The 16,922-nt window shown below is 43.5% G+C and overlaps 2 protein-coding genes across 3 annotated transcripts in view; one reads left to right on the top strand and one right to left on the bottom strand.

The window, feature by feature from the left end:
* Positions 1 to 12,248, top strand: part of rpe65c (retinoid isomerohydrolase RPE65 c) — a 63,690-nt gene extending 51,442 nt beyond the window's left edge. For both annotated transcript variants that reach the window (XM_085982767.1, XM_085982766.1), the window contains 4 exons: positions 5,421 to 5,535; positions 6,804 to 6,898; positions 6,996 to 7,107; positions 7,947 to 12,248. In XM_085982767.1, coding sequence (XP_085838893.1) covers positions 5,421 to 5,535; positions 6,804 to 6,898; positions 6,996 to 7,107; positions 7,947 to 8,095 — 471 coding nt within the window. In that variant the 3' untranslated portion in view covers positions 8,096 to 12,248. The remainder of the gene's footprint in view (positions 1 to 5,420; positions 5,536 to 6,803; positions 6,899 to 6,995; positions 7,108 to 7,946) is intronic.
* A 1,606-nt stretch (positions 12,249 to 13,854) lies between these two features.
* Positions 13,855 to 16,922, bottom strand: part of LOC147122057 (uncharacterized) — a 106,212-nt gene continuing 103,144 nt past the window's right edge. Inside the window, exon 13 of the mRNA XM_085982764.1 lies at positions 13,855 to 15,311. Within this exon, the coding sequence (XP_085838890.1) occupies positions 15,228 to 15,311 (84 nt within the window). The 3' untranslated portion in view covers positions 13,855 to 15,227. The remainder of the gene's footprint in view (positions 15,312 to 16,922) is intronic.

Genomic DNA, 16,922 nt, shown 5'->3' with positions numbered 1-16,922 from the left:
AACCAACACGACAAGAACTACTAAGGAACAGTACAAGAAAGAAAAGAACCTGACAGACAGTAGTTCGGAAGATCAGGAGAGTGATCAGGACTCCGGGAGTAGGAGACTAAGTTGTCTAAAGTTACACAACGTGATCGCAAAGGAGGATCACCGAACCATTTGGGTCACCCTCATGATAGCAGGGTCCCCAGAACAGATGGAATTGGACACAGGATCAGCCCTAACTGTCATGAATCGACGAGACTATGAGCGGCTATTCTCTCACATACCCTTAAAGGACACGTCTATTGTATTAAAGACATACACGGGGCAAAAGGTCTACCCCAGAGGAAAAATAAGGGTGCCAGTTAAATATAACGGCAAGGAAACACAGAAACTATATATGTATATACTACGAGATGGAGGACCACCATTATTGGGACGTGAATGGATCCGAAAAATACAATTGGATTGGCATTCCATTCAGGCGCTAACTGTGACTGACAAAAAGGATGATGACGTCGCACCTGGACGTCTGTCACAAATTCTATCTGACGCGGAAGAGGTGTTCCAACAAGGACTTGGGACTCTAAAAGGAGTAAAGGCAACCATAAAGATTGAAGATAACGCAAACCCAAAATTTTTTTAAGGCCAGACCGGTGCCATATGCAATCCGCCCAGCCGTTGAAGCTGAACTGGAGAGTCTGGAGCATTCGGGTGTGCTGTCCAAGGTGGGCTGGAGCGAGTGGGCCACATCCATCGTTCCTGTAATGAAGAAAGCATTGAGCAGCACGCCTGGGGAGCCGAAGAAGGTTTGCATCTGTGGGGACTTCAAGGTGACTGTGAACCCAGTCCTGCACACAGTATAATATCCACTTCCACGGATAGAAGATATTTTCACCTCACTATCTGGAGGGAAACGTTTTACAAAGATTGATCTGGCCCAAGCGTATCTACAAATGGAGGTGGAAGAAGCATCTAGAAAATACCTCACGATAAACACTCACAAAGGCCTTTACCAGTACAATCGACTGGTATTCGGGGTAGCATTATCCCCGGCTATTTGGCAGAGGGCGATGGAACAAGTCCTGCAAGGGATCCCGGGGACCCAGTGTTATTTGGACGACATCCTGGTTACGGGCGAAAATGACAGTGAACACCTTGCCAACCTGGAGCAGGTGCTCACGAGATTACAGGAATATGGGCTACGACCCAACCGCCCCAAATGCGAGTTCTTCAGGAGACAAATCTCGTATTGTGGCCACATGATTGATGAGGAAGGGTTGCATAAGTCGCCGGACAAGATTGAGGCTGTAGTCAAGGCTCCAGCACTGGAAAATGTGTCGCAACTGAGGTCGTTCCTCGGTTTGGTGAACTACTACCATAAGTTCTTGCCGAATTTATCTACAATTCTGCACCCACTGAACGCCCTGCTGCAAACTGGAGTAACATGGAAATGGAGTGATGAGTGTAAGTGTGCCTTTCAGGAATGTAAATGCCTAATCACTTCAAAAGAAGTATTGGCCCACTACAACCCAACACTACCGATTCGGTTGGCATGTGATGCGTCACCTTACTGCATTGGAGCGGTGCTGTCACACAAATTCCTTGACCGTTCTGCATTGGAGCGGTGCTGTCGCACAAATTCTCGGACGGCTCAGAGAGGCCAATAGCCTTTGCGTCACGATCACTAACCTCAGCCGAGCGTAACTACGCCCAGATTGACAGGGAGGCCCTCAGCCTGGTGTGGGGGGTGAAGAAGTTCAATCACTATCTGCACCGGCAGAAATTCACCCTACTGACTGATCATCAGCCCCTGGTCTCCATTTTTAACCCAAAGAAGGGCGTTCCAGTGATGGCGCAACGGCTGCAAAGATGGTCACTTTTTCTAGGGGCACATCAGTACGACATAGAGTACAAGGGTACGAAACAGCATGGAAACGCTGATGGGCTGTCGCGCCTACCGTTGCCTACGGTAGAAGAAGCACCTGCAGTGGACCCTGTTGAGATATTCCATGCAACCATAGTCAAATGTTTGACTGTTACAAACTCAAGTATAGAGAAGGAAACCCGAAATGACCCGACACACTCTCGGGTCTATGATTTGACGGTGAAGGGATGGCCAGCATATGGCGACTCACTGTTGCCAGCATTCTCGCCTAGCCAGGGCGTTTGTGTGGTGGCCGGGAATCGATAAAGAAATCGAGGATATGACCAAGAGATGCACAGGATGCCAGCAGGTCCAAAACGCTCCACCACAGGCCCCGCTACATCCATGGGAGTGGCCCTCATCTCCATGGCAATGGGTACACATTGATTTTGTTGGTCCATTTATGGACTCAATGTTTCTAATCACTGTGGACGCCCATTCGAAATGGCCAGAGGTCATTAAAATGTCCTCCACCACCACGGAGAAAACTATTGCAGTCCTAAGGACCATCTTCGCCAGGAATGGGTTGCCAGAACAGATTTGCTCCGACAATGGGCCACAGTTTGTGTCTGAGGATTTCCGGAGGTTTCTGAGGAATAATGGGGTGAAACATTACACATCTGCCCCATATCATCCAGCCACAAATGGATTGGCTGAGAGGTTTGTTCAGACCTTTATACATTGCCTTTATGGCCTTTTTAATGACGACATACCACTACAACACAAGGTGGATAATTTCTTGTTTGCTTACCGGAATGCGACACATGCAGTCACCAACCAAGCTCCAGCCGTACTGTTCTTCAACCGAAGGCTAAGATGTCGCCTGGATTTGCTCAAACCAAACATAAGATGAGATGTTGAGGATAAGCAATTCCAGCACATAAATGAGAAGCCAACCAGGAGCTTCAAGATAGGGCAACCAGTCTTGGCCCGCGACTACCGAACAGAAAAATGGCAGCCAGGAATGATATGCACCCAGCGGGGACCACTAATGTACACAGTGGACGTTGGAGAGAGCATCGTGAGGTGCCATGCTGACCAGATTCTACAGTCACAGGAACAAGCCAAACCCATACCACGAGAAGGTGCACCTGGTAATCAACCCAAAGTACAGATTGCGTCTACCTCAGAAGCAGTGGTATTGGAAGCTGACGAACCAACCAATGACAATGAACCAGAATCAACTCCGCTGCAAGAACAGGATACTCGAGAAAGGCGCTATCCAGTCGGGATCAGGAAGCCTCCTCAAAGACTGAACTTATAAATGATTATTTCAGTTGATGTATATAGTATCCAGAAAATTGTAATTAGTTATTATTTAGTTGTTAAATGAATGTTATGTACTGTTTATTTAAAAGGGGAGGAATTGTTGTGTATGTACCTTTAAGGGAAGAACTGGTTTTAGACTGCAGTACCGGCAGTGACCACCCCTGTATAAAAGGCCCTAGCAGGCTTCTGTATTTCAGTCTGACGTTACCCTCCTGTTCAGTAAAGTACCTGTTAAACTGTTCTCCCGAAGTCCGTGTATTATTGAGGCGCGGACTTTACAGGGACAAGCCCGATGGACTGCAGAGTCTTATCCAGCATTGTACTTTCTTCTTATGTTACTGATTCCTATCCAGACTGCACGGAGCCAATCTTCGGGCCCTGTATCTGCATGCTGGAAAGGGGCATTGCTCCTGTTTAGGCCTTGCAACCCTTGAATTTTCACAACCCCCCACACACCTCAAGCACAGACTAATACCGAGGTCGGACTTTGTGCTTGGAAGTGAGACAGGAAAGTCATGTGCTGCAAGCCTGAGACCTGAAGATGATTGGGATGGCTGTAAGGTACTTAACCTTTTCAGAATTTCCTTGCAATGCCGCCTGCCTCACTCAGATCAAAGGATCTGAGGGGGTGGTGGGGTGGGTCCAGGCTCAAGGCCCAACACCGTCTTATTCAGCGTGCTCCTGTGTCTGGGTAGCCATCTAGTGAAACCACAGGAAAATTAACCCAGAGGGCCAAAATGCCACCTCATGCTTTAGTTACATAATAATGTTTGGCCTATGCCTATTGCAGGCCCTACTCCATAGCTCGGGGGAAGCCCGTTGCACTTAGAAAAGAGATGTACCCTAGCTGTTGACCACAGGAAAATCGGCCTCAACGTATTTGGACATTGGCTGAGGAAAGGATGAGCCTCCATTATGAAGACCTCCACAGTTGAATAGTTTGTTGGCGCTCACTAGCCAGACTACATGTGAAGCACTTACCTTCTGTGCAATATACCCTAGCATCAATAACTCCTTTAAGGGGGATTAAAAGAAGAAAACTGGAGGAAAAAATTATTTTAAGTTGGGAGATCAGAAATTCATGGAAATAATAACCAATTGGAGAGCACTGAAGATTGGCATTGATATGTAAGACATCCCTAGCTTTTACAGACCGTTGGACAGTTTGACAAGGTGCTACGTCATAGAAAAACAAGTTTAATACAATCATATCTTATAAAGTATTCAAGAATCATCAAGTGTTTTTACCTAAATGAAAATGTGTTTTTTTGTTTCCCTGATGGTCTAATCACTTTATCCACATATATTTGTCTGCATAATGGTCACTGTACTCGAAAATAAAATAGCTAACCCAATTCACATGATATAAATCGGAGACAGCAAGTTACTGTCACGTATTGAGAATAAATTAGGTCCCCATTTGCAAAACATGGTGGCTACACCGGGATTGCCTGCTCCATGCCACTGCCTGCCCTTGGGGTGGTGGGGGTGCTCACCCCCTCCCCCCACCCCACCTGTCCCTATCACTGGACCAATTGGCCCCCAAGCAAGGGAGCCCATCAACTTTTTTTTTTTTTAATTGGTAGCTCTTTGGGGTTCCAAGCTGTTTGCCAGGCCTGGATCCCACTGGTGGGGCCCATGTACACCCTTGTGGAGGCCAACACATCACTCACTCAGTTAACTCAGTCGGTGCCTTTTCCCCAAGGATTCTGCCGGTCTTCCACCAAAGTTGCCCTTGCGGAACTTCAGGCCCATAATCTTCATTTAGAAACATAGTAACATAGAAGATAGGAGCAGGAGTAGGCCATTCGGCCCTTCGAGCCTGCTCCGCCATTCAACGAGATCATGGCTGATCATCCAAACCCTAGCACCCGGTCCCTACACCGACAGCCATCCCACCCAAGCCCTATCCCCGTAACCCCATGTATTTAATCCCCCCTAACACTAAGGGCCAATTTTTTTAAATTTTTTATCATGGCCAATCAACCTAACCCGCACATCGTTGGACTGTGGGAGGAAACCGGAGCACCCGGAGGAAACCCACGCAAACACGGGGAGGATGTGCAAACTCCACACAGTCACCCGAGGCCGGATTTGAACCCGGGTCCCTGGCGCTGTGAGGCAACAGTGCTAACCACTATGCCACCGTGCTGCCTTGAAATGAAGGCTTCTTGTCCTCTCAGTTAATACTATATCAGGCAGTGCATTTCATATAATAACTTGTTTATTGTGTCTCGTCCAGGTTGAACATGGCAAAAATTTAGTGTCTCTCAACACCACAACTGCCACTGCTACCGTTCGGCAAGATGGGATCATTTGGTTGGAACCAGAAGTGCTCTTCTCAGGGTGTCGGCAAGGTGATGCACTTCTTTTAATAATAATAACAACTTGTATTTATATAGCGCCTTTAACATAGTAAAATGTCCCAAGGCACTTCACAGGAGTTTAAAAGAAAAAAAATGACACCGAGCCACATAAGGAGAAATTAGGGCAGGTGACAGAGGTAGGTTTTAAGGAGCATCTTAAAGGAGGAAAGAGGGGTAGCGAGGTGGAAACGTTTAGGCCGGGAATTCCAGAGCTTGGGGCCTAGGCAACAGAAGGCACGGCCACCAATGGTTGAGCGACTATAATCAGCGATGCTCAAGAGGGCAGAATTATAGGAGCGCAGATATCTCGGGTGGGGGGGGGGTTGTAGGGCTGGAGGAGATTACAGAGATAGGGAGGGGCGAGGCCATGGAGGGATTTGAAAACAAGGATGAGAATTTTGAAATTGAGGCGTTGCTTAACCAGGAGCCAATGTAGGTCAGCGAGCACAGGGGTGATGGATTAACAGGACTTGGTGCGAGTTAGGACATGGGATGCCGAGTTTTGGATGACCTCAAGTTTACATAGGGTAGAATGTGGGAGGCCAGCCAGGAGTGCATTGGAATAGTCAAGTCTAGAGGTAACAAAGGCATGGATGAGGGTTTCAGCAGCAGATGAGGTGAGGCAAGGGCAGAAACGGGCAGTCTTAGTTATGCTGCGGATATATGGTCGGAAGCTCATTTCGGGGTCAAATATGACACCAAGGTAGGGAACAGTGTGGTTCAGTCTCAGACAAATGTTAGGGAGAGGGATGGAGTCAATGGCTAGGGAATGGAGTTTGTGGCGGGGACCGAAAACAATGGCTTCGGTCTTCCCAATATTTAATTGGAGAAAATTTCTGCTCATCCAGAACTGTATGTCGGACAAGCAGTCTGACAATTTAGAGACTGGAGGGGTCGAGAGAAGTGGTAGTGAGGTAGAGCTGGGTGTCGTCAGTGTACATATGGAAACTGATGCTGTGTTTTCAGATGAAGGGGCAACATGTAGATGAGAAATAGGAGCCAAGGATAGATCCTTGGGGGACACCAGAGTTAATGATGCGGGAGCAGGAAGAGAAGCCGTTGCAGGTGATTCTCTGGCTATGATTAGATAGATAAGAATGGAACCAGGCCAGTGCAATCCCACCCAGCTGGATGAGGGTGGAAAGGCGTTTGAGAAGGATGGAGTTTTAATACAAGGATCTGCAGAAAAGTATCTTGCAGTAAAAGTTAATTTGAAAGTATGCTTCAAATTTGCATAAAATAGATTTTCTACGTTACAGCATTTGAATTTCCTCAGATTAACTATCAGAAATTCAGTGGAAAGGACTACACATATGCTTACGGACTGGGACTGAACCATTTTATTCCAGACAAGGTAAAAAAAAAACTGGGGTGGGTGGTAAGGAAATTATATCTAGTGGGCTAATTAAAAAATGAATATATTTTCACATACCTATTTTTCTCCCATGCAGATATACAAGTTAAATGTGAAAACCAAGGAGCACTGGATATGGCAGGAACCAGATACGTATCCATCGGAACCCATCTTTGTTCCACATCCAGATGCAATGGACGAAGATGATGGTACAAAATAAATGTTAGATCAGGCAGTAGGATGTGAGATGGTACCTGCCTTAGTTTATGATTAAAACTTTGAATGGCGGTAGAAATTTCCATTCTACTTTACCTCCCCTATACATCAAACAAGTGAGAGCATCAGGGTGGATCTGTCATTGTGACCTGGGAAGCTTTCCTTTTGGCCCTAGATAATCCTGCAAGCCAATACCTGAGCAGGCAGAATGATTCTAGTTGGACAAAAAATGGGAAGCTTATGAGGACTGCTAAGCTGTGCAGTTTTAGTTAGTTAAAATCCACAGTTACTCTGCATAAACTTCAGGAGGTCCTAAGTCTGCTCTTATCAACCTGCACCTAAGCTCTCTGGACTTGGGTAAGTGTAGTGTCTCCTTAAAGGGAGAGTGTGCGCACTCTCATGAGAGGACAAACAGAACCCTGTTGCTCTTGGTAACTTGGTTTGAAGACTCTTGAGCATGATGATAGACTTCCATATGTCGGTCACTTGGCTGATGTATGATGTGTCACCTGTCTATGAAGAGTTGCCCGTTTGGGTCTATCTCTGTCGAGTCTTATACTTTCCAAGTCTCTTTAAAAGAAAAGCCCAAGAAAAATATCAGTGAAAATTGAAAGCAAGCTTTCTGATGGCTCATTTGGCATGTTAACTGCCTAATATGGAGCTATGTCTTGACAGGACCAGTGTGATTCCCTGCATGGGGTCTTAGATTGCACACAGGCAGGTGATTTGTGAATGGGATTGTGTTAAACACTAGGCTGAGGCAACGAGAGTTACTTGTTTGAGTTAAGAGGAGGAAAAATATTATGTTTAATTGTTTATTTTTTGTTAACAGGAGTGTTACTGACTTCAGTTGTAAGCCCAGGTTCAGGACAAAGACCTGCCTTCCTTCTGATTCTTGATGCCAAGGATCTCAGTGAGATAGCTAGGGCAGAGGTGGAGACCAACATCCCTGTTACCTTCCATGGAATGTACAAACCATGATGACCTGTTACCCAGCATAACTGATCATTATAGTCACTCAAACATACTGCAATGTAAAAAAAAAGTAATGCAGAACAGAGCAAAACAAATCATGCTAATGTAGTATCACTTACTTGATCTGGTATGTTAGCATATCTGAAAATATACATTTATGTCTTCATTCTCAACTTGCATATGTTGAATAGTTTTGAAGTGCACAATACATCAAAATTAGTTTAAAGCCAATAATGGGTTTCTGTGTGAAGCCAAGCATTCAGGGTTTGACATTACAGCTGCACGTAACCAAAAGTTAATGTCTAAGAAAGAAAAGGCTAAAAAAAAGTCAAAGTTGCTTTATTTTTAAGTTGTGATTAGTAAAACATTTTGACACGAGGATTCTGTGCCCCTTAAGGTATAAACTGTGTGTAGTTTGTGATCATCAAGCTGAGATAATGGTAACTTTATGACCAGTAAAATGATGGTGCACTTGTAGCAGTATGACATGACTGTCAGTCTTCCTCTATTACCAACCTCGCCAGTTAGCTGAGCTTCACCCCTAATTTTCACAATCCGCCTACAGGGACAGTAAGCCCTGTGGGTGTCAAATGGGAACAGAAATACCAGATGCATTAGTACTAATGGGCCATAAGCTTACTGAACAGATGTAGATAGAATCTGTGAAGTTTATTACCTTTTCCTGTATGAACTATAATACAGTAGTTTAGTGCTATGTAAACGTGGAAGAAGAAACAGTTCTACCTTTCCACGTTGCCCATTGCACCCTCAGCTCTATCACTAAGTACAAGAAACTTATGGACCTTTTAATCTCTAAAATCTGTGCCGCTGCCGCTTCCTATCCTCAACCCCTTACGAGCTTCCGACCACATATCCAGAGCATAAGTAAGACCTCCATAACATCACCTGTCTCCGCCCTTGCCTCAGCTCATCTGCTGCTGAAACCCTCATCCATGCCTTTGTTACCTCTAGACTTGACTATTCCAACGCACTCCTGGCTGGCCTCCCACATTCTACCCTACGTAAACTTGAGGTCATCCAAAACTCGGCTGCCCATGTCCTAACTTGCACCAAGTCCCGTTCTCCCATCACCCCTTGTGCTCGCTGACCTACAGTGGCTCCTCATTAAGCAACGCCTCGATTTCAAAATTCTCATCCTTGTTTTTAAATCCCTCCATGGCCTCGCCCCTCCCTATCTCTGTAATCTCCTTCAGCCCCACAACCCCCAAGATATCTGCGCTCCTCTAATTCTGCCCTCTTGAGCATCCCTGATTATAATCGCTCAATTATTGGTGGTCGTGCCTTCAGCTGCCTAGGCCCTAAGCTCTGGAATTCCCAACCTAAACCTCTCCGCCTCACTAACTCTTCTTCCTTTAAGACGCTCCTTAAAACCTACCTCTTTGACCAAGCTTTTGGTCACCTGCCCTAATTTATCCTTATGTGGCTCGGTGTCAAATTTTTTGTCTTAAAATACTCCTGTGCAGCAACTTGGGACGTTTTACTACGTTGAAGGTGCTATATAAATACAAGTTGTTATCACTCTGTGCTTTCTTTTCCATCATCTCCATTGTCATCTTCAAGCACAACTCTTCCATGGGAGCCACATCCTGCTCTCTTGATCCCTTCCACACTGCCTTCCTGAATGCTCAGTTGCCTTTCATTGTCCTTGTGCTCACTGACATTGGAAACAATTTCCTGCTTAGTTTCTCCTTTGCTTCCAAACTGCCATTATCCCCCAGTTCTCAAAAAGTGCACGCGCAACCCTTCCATTCTCTGCAATTACTGCCTATCCCCAACCTCTCCATCAACTCTTGCTCAATTCCCTGTTTGAATCTCATCAATCTGGCTTCCGCCCTACCCGCAATAGTGAGACCACCCTAGTCAAAATCATCAATGTCTGTGACTGCGGCCATGTTGCATTATTCCTCCTTGTCCTGCTTCACTTCTCTGTAGCATTTGACAAGGTTGATCGCATCATCCTCCTCCACTTCTGTTCCTCAATGCTTTACTTCCATGGCACAGTTTTTCCGTGGTTCCACTCCTGTCTGTCTCAATGCAGCCAGCATATCTCCAGCAATGGCTTTACCTCCCATCCCCTCATGGTCACCTGCGTTATACCCAAGATTCCACCCTCAGCTCCTCCTTTTCCTCACTTCCATGTTGCCCCTTGGTGACATCATCTAGTGCAGACATGGGGTCAGTTTCCATATATATGCTGTTTACACCCAGCTCTACTTTGCCATAGTTTCCCTCAATTCTAAAACTGCCTCTGCGCTGTCAAACCACCTGTTTGATATTAAAATGTGGATGAGATGGAATTTGCTCAAATTAATCTTTGGGAAGACTGAAGCCATTATATCCTGCTCCCACTAAGAACTCGGTACCTTTGCTACTAATTCCATCTCCCTCCCCAGACAGCTCATTTGAGCTGCTCTGGCTGGTCCTCAACCTTGGTGTCCTGCTCATCTCAACACAGATTCATCTCCGCATCCTAGGCACCACCAAGACAATTTACTTCCATTGGAAAATATTGCTTGCTGCAACCCCAAGCTCATTCCCATTGCCCCTGAATTCCTTATCCATGCTTTAATCGCCTCCCAATTTGATTTCGCGAATGCACTTTTCACCATGCTCCCGAGCTTCACCCTCCATAAACTCCAACTCATCCAAATTTCCACTTACCTGTCGCTCCAACCTACAACCTCCCTAGTCTCCCAACACACCAATTTCAAAAGCCTTGTTCTCTCCTTATAAATTCCTCCATGTCCTCATTCTACCCTAATTTCATGACCTCCTCTCTCATTTCCTGTACCAAGTTCTTCGTTCTTCATCTCTGGCCTCCCGTGTATTCACCCCTCCCCGCCACTCCCTCTTCACCCCAACCTTGATGGCAGAGCTTTGAGTTGTCTTGGCACTACTCTGTGGAACTCTTTCCCTAAACCTCTCACTTCCTCTCTCTCTGCTTTTAAACATCTTTTCAAAACCTACATATTCGACTGTACATTTGTTCAGTGTCCATTTCTCTCCTCTACGAAGCACCTTGGGAAGTTTTTCTACACCAAAAGTGTTAAATACAAGTCAGTTGTTGAAACATTTTTTCCTGTACAGCTAAGAGGATAAATGTGAACAGTGAATTCAGGGGGATAAGCGCATGAAAGAAACACAGTAAGCATGTGATTCTAGAAACTCGGAAGTGTGCCAGAACAACATTTCTACTAAAAACAGCTTTGAACAAGACTCTAATAACCTTTGAATACTGTATAGAATTTTAATTGATGAGCATCACCAGGTTTAGGCTCCTCTTATGCTGATGGTGTACTGCTGGTTTCCACTGACCTACTTTTTTTTGTGTGCGCTATTATCTTGGTGAACAATGTTGTTTGTTTTGTAATTTGTCGGACAATCATTCCTCTCCTAAGGCTCAGCAGTCTTAAGAGGTCTTACAAAAGTTACTTTTCTTGTGTATTATGGTTCAGTAAATCTTGTATTAAAAATAAATTTGCTGAACCCATGACTTAAGTGAAAAAGATCAGCAAATAGGTAAAAGTTCACAATATCTGATTCTTTCCAGATTTTGTCCCGAAAATGAACATCTTTAAATTTATTAAAACTAATAAACTTAATCAAGAGTACTTGGTAATAATTTAATTTAAACCAAATTGTATCTGTTCTTTAAATGCAAATAAATAACATTTAAATTTTAGTCGACGCCAGCCAGGACAGTAGTCAGAGTGCTACACTTCAACTCAGTGATGTTGGGTTGGGGGGAAAGAACTAGCCAGGGTTCCTGCTTCTGATTGCTAGCTAGTGAGTGACAAAATGTATGCGTGGATGTCCGTTGAGCAGATGGTTGGGCAGAGATGTGATGTAATGTTTGATCAGCCCTTTTCTACTCAGTTTCTAAGCGCAAACATTTAGAATGGCCCTCTGCTATACGCTGTGTAATTGTTCCCCGAGTAAGAATCAACACCTTCAGGGGAGGAGCAGAGAAAAAGAGAGTAAACTATGTATGACATAACAAAATTGTACCTTAGTGTGCTGTGGTTCTAGAGTATATGATGAGAGTAGAACTGTAACTTATAATGCACAATCCAATTTAAAAAGAAATCTGTAGTCCTTTATATTCCACCGGCCTATAAATTGTTGTCATTGCACTTTGTATAATACAAATATTTTAAAAGATGCTTGCTTTCAGTATTTTCAATGATTATTCAATCCTGTAAATCAGTTTTCAGTCTTGGATTTACTGTTATTGACACATTTTGGACTAGGGTATAGGGATTTGCAGGTAACTAACATTAATATGGTGAAGGGTAAATGAGAGATATCCATGCCATTTGAACCATGAGATTGGGTTATTGTTAGTAATCTTCTGCTACCCACTGAGTGAAGACTTGGAATTTCACTATAGGTTACTAGTACAACAAAAATACATCTGAACAATGTCACAAAACAACCTTGTATGAGATATGATGATACCTTAGTGTGAGCTGGCTCCAGAGGATATAGATGAGAATAGAATTATAATTTAGAAACAAGGCACAATCCAATCGAGGGCTTTGGATGATATTTAACTCGATAGTAAGGTGACACCTGTGTCATTTGAATCATGAGATTGGATTACTGTTTGTACTCTTCTGCTACGTAATAACTTGGGATTTTACAGGATATGGGGAGAAGTTGGAATTACAAGACAGGGACACTTTGCTACTTAGCATAAATAAGACAAGGCGGTCCATAGTAGGTGTAAAGGAGCCCGAGAAAACATGGAACTAGCTTTAGCTGAATAGACAAGTTTGTCCTCAACTTGACTTCACAAAGTCGAGGAAGTTTTAGCCTGCGGCTAGGTGAAAATGTGCAAAAGTCTGCAGGTCTTTCATAACCTTTTCCAACATAAATTAGGTCCCAAAGGATTTTTATTAATTATACTGGTGTATGCTAAATGTCAAGCAGTATGTTCAATCTATTACTCATTGATCAATTATGTGCAGCAAATCATACACTTTCCTATTTATCATGTAATTGATTGACTTGTGTCTGTATCTGATTCGGTTGTTTCAAACGGTCTTTGTTCCCATGACATTCAAAATCAAAATCCAAGGTTAGGCAAGTGACCTGCTCCCAGGCCTCTGCCAATACTACTTTCAAACAGTGACTGAAGTAGCCCACTAGTAGCTCAAATTTTCTTCGCTTCTTATGAGGGGGTTGGCCTCCGCCAATGGTGTATAACTGAAACCCTCATCCCACACAATGGAGCATTCCTCAAATGAATTTTGTGCTTATCCAGATGAAAACTCATGTTGGGGAATGGAACATTATTCATTTTGGACATCCATGTCACTCCCTGATTCAGGTCTAGCATGATTAGATACAGAATAAAGTTGTCTCTATACTGCCCCCCAACCTGTACCTCAGAAGAGCACCCTACCCTACCAATGCTTAAATTCCCATAACAACCATCTTATGCCCTCTGAGGAAGATTGCCAATTACCACAATGTTGTTTGTGCTGTGGGCACATGGTCACTACTAGCTGAATTGAACTTTCCCAAACTCATTTTATATAGGATACTTACAACCAAAAGACAGAAGATTTTTATCCATCATACTAGACAGGTCCTAGGTGTGAAGGCAAATGTCTCAATACACTTCACGAACCAGTCCCCCATTAAAAGTGCACATTTAATTATTCTTTAATTTCTGCTAGTCATGAACCTTATGGTGTGCCTCATTTACTTAGACAAGTGCTCTTTCATATCTCAAAATATGAGGTTAAAGGTCTTTATTTTCCTTCAACGACAGTACATATAGTAATTCATCAACAACATATTCCATATTGCACAAAATTGAAAAGAAGATACAAAATTAGCAATTAGGCAGCATGTCCCGATTGATACACTAATAATAGTTATAGAAGTGACGAGCCGGGACAAGTTTCACTTGGTTATGTTTACACTCATTTCTATACAATTTTCTCCCCTCGGGCTGGCTGACCTCGAGCATCTTGTCCAAGTTGTTATTCTATATTTGTGAATCTGAAAAGTGAGTGTTGGCAGACTATTCAATTGTGACTCTCACATGAAGGATATAGGGCTGGATTTTATGGTGGGTAATGACCACAAACTATCAGCATTTGGTTGTCCGTGCAACTTAGAATGCACTGTCCATAACCAGAGAATTTTTTTTTTAATGCCCAGTTGTGTGAGGCAACAGCATCTATGGAATAGTACTGTATGAGTCAGTGCCTTCAGCAGAGAATGGGAGTAAACTGGAGGGGGAAAATAGCATGATGGTTTGACTTAAGCATTAGCAACTCATCTTTTAGAGGAATAATAGCCTGTCTTGGATTTTGGCATTAAGAATGCCTTCCTCATTCAGTTCATTGGTCTTCACAGCTTTGAACCACACTGAAAAAATAACTTTATTGTGAATACTTCAGGATAACTCTTCACTTTTGCAGCAGAAAAAATGCAGGGTAAGGCACTTTACTCGGGCGATGATATCACTTACCATTATTTTAGAATCGCCAATGTTTGCAGCATTGATATGAATAATTAAATTAATAAACAGATGAGAAACATTTGCCAAATGTTTGAAAACATTCAGACTGGCAACCCATGGACTGTCCTTTCATTCCTGGGACTCGGGTTTAAACTCACCCCAGGCTGATGATTGAAGGTCCCTTCATTTAGATCAGCAACAAGGATGATTGGTGTGGGGATTGGAAGTGCCACACTGTGCAGCAGCAGCTGTTCTTTTGAGGTTGGAATTAGGACCCATTGCTAAATGCCGTTGTGCTCTACCTGACATTGGGGGTGATTGATACAAGCACCATGGAGTCAAAGTGGAAAATGACTCCATTCCCCAGCACTGAAACCTTGAACAGTCGGGACCACCCAGTACTCTGGTTGTTGCTGCATGCCAGGCACATCTTTTCCAGGAAACAAATAGGAACCCTGTAGAATCAAGATGATTCATTTATTTTTAATTAAACATGTTAACTGGAGTAGGCCTTTCAGCACAGAGCCTGCTCTGCCATACTTAATCACCAGAAACAAAATTTCAGTCCATTTTTTCCCCTTTTTACAGCAGATGTTCATCTTTAGGAGTCGAGTTGATGGATTGTGCCAATTTCTGAGTTTACATTCTTAGAACAGTGTGTCTTTCTGGTTGCGAATGCAGCCGAGGTTTCTGTTTGATGATATTTAAACACTGACCTATTACCTGTAATATACAGACAGCTCACAATTAGATTCAATGATCGCCAACACATTTCTACATTTGTTTTGAAGCCCTGCATTTTGTTATTTAGTTATGAAACTTCTCTCTTCAAACTTGGCAGTGTCCTGCAATTAAAGCCTTGGCTTTGCAATCATTTTTTCAAATATATACATAATTTCAGAAATTTGTATAGATAAAACAGCTAGAGATTAAAGCAAAAATCTGGAAATGCACAATAGCATCTGAAAAGTACTGTGACAGAGGATCTACATCAGATCCATCTTTTCAAGATGTTGATGGACCTGCTGTGTATTTCCAGCATTTGCAGATTTTTATTTTAAGTAAAACAGCTAATATATAAACATATAAAACAGTAGTGTAGGATGTATAATAGATGGACAATGACACTCTTAAATTGTGAAGAACACAATAAAGGTTTACTACTTTTTCTTTGGGCCTTCAGAAAGTAAATCCTGAACTCCATGTTGGAATTAGCACTGGTCAGCTGAATGAAGGCCAAGATTTTGAAACCTCACCACAGCACTAACAAGTCAACAGAATGGAGTTTTCAAATCATTACATCTCTTAGTACAGAAGGAAAAGGACAGTGTTTACTGGAAACAGAGTGCAACGAAGGTTCACTAGACTGGTTCCTGGGATGAGGGGATTTCCCTATGAGGAGGGATTGAGTGGACTAGGCCTATATTCCCTAGAGTTTAGAAGAATGGAACTTGCTACCACAGGGAGTGGTTGAAGCGAATAGTATAGATGCATTTAAGGGGAGGCTGGACAAACACATGAGGGAGAAGGGAATAGAGGGTTATGCTGATAGATTTAAATGAGGAAAGACGGGAGGAGACTCGAATGGAGCATAAACACCGGCATAGACAGGTTGGGCCGAATGGCCTGTTTCTGTGCTGTATATCCAATGTAATGAGAAGTGATCTAATCGAAACATATAAAATTCTTAAGGGGCATGACTGGGTTAATGCTGAGAAAATGTTTCCTCTGGCTGGGGAATCTAGAACATGGGGTCACACAGACTTAGAATAAGGGGTTGGCCATTTAGGACTGAGATGAGGAGAAATTTCTTCACTCAAAAGGGTTATGAATCTTTGGAATTCTCTACCTCAGAGAGCTGTGGATGCTCAGTCGTTGAGTATATTCAAGACGGAGGCCGATAAGTTTTTGGGAACTATGGGAATCAAGGGATATGGGGATAGCACGGGAAGGTGGAGCTGAGGTAGAAGATCAGCCATAATCTTGCTGAATGGCAGAGCAGGTTCGAAGGGCCAATTGGCCTACTCCAGTTCCTATTTCTTATGACACAGGAGGTGCATAACAAAAGAATTAATGTAATGGTAATGTCTGGAAAACTATGCTTAAGGACAGGCTTATCATAGAATGGTTACACCACGGAAGAAGGCCATTCAGCCCATCGTGCCCATGCCAGCAAGAGCCCCTCAGCTAGTCCCACTTCCCCGCCCTTTCCCCGTAGCCCTGCAATTTATTTTCTTTCAGGTACTTATCCAACTCCCTTTTGAAAGACGTGATTGAGTCTACCTCAACCACCCTTTTAGGCAGTACATTCCAGATCCTAACCACTCACTGTGT

This window comes from Somniosus microcephalus, chromosome 3, assembly GCF_052327205.1.
Source record: "Somniosus microcephalus isolate GS21.2 chromosome 3, FLI_Smic_1.0, whole genome shotgun sequence".
In the NCBI taxonomy this organism is placed as follows: domain Eukaryota; kingdom Metazoa; phylum Chordata; class Chondrichthyes; order Squaliformes; family Somniosidae; genus Somniosus; species Somniosus microcephalus.
The sequence above is the reverse complement of the archived record's forward strand: the minus strand, read 5'-3'. Positions and strand labels throughout refer to the sequence as shown.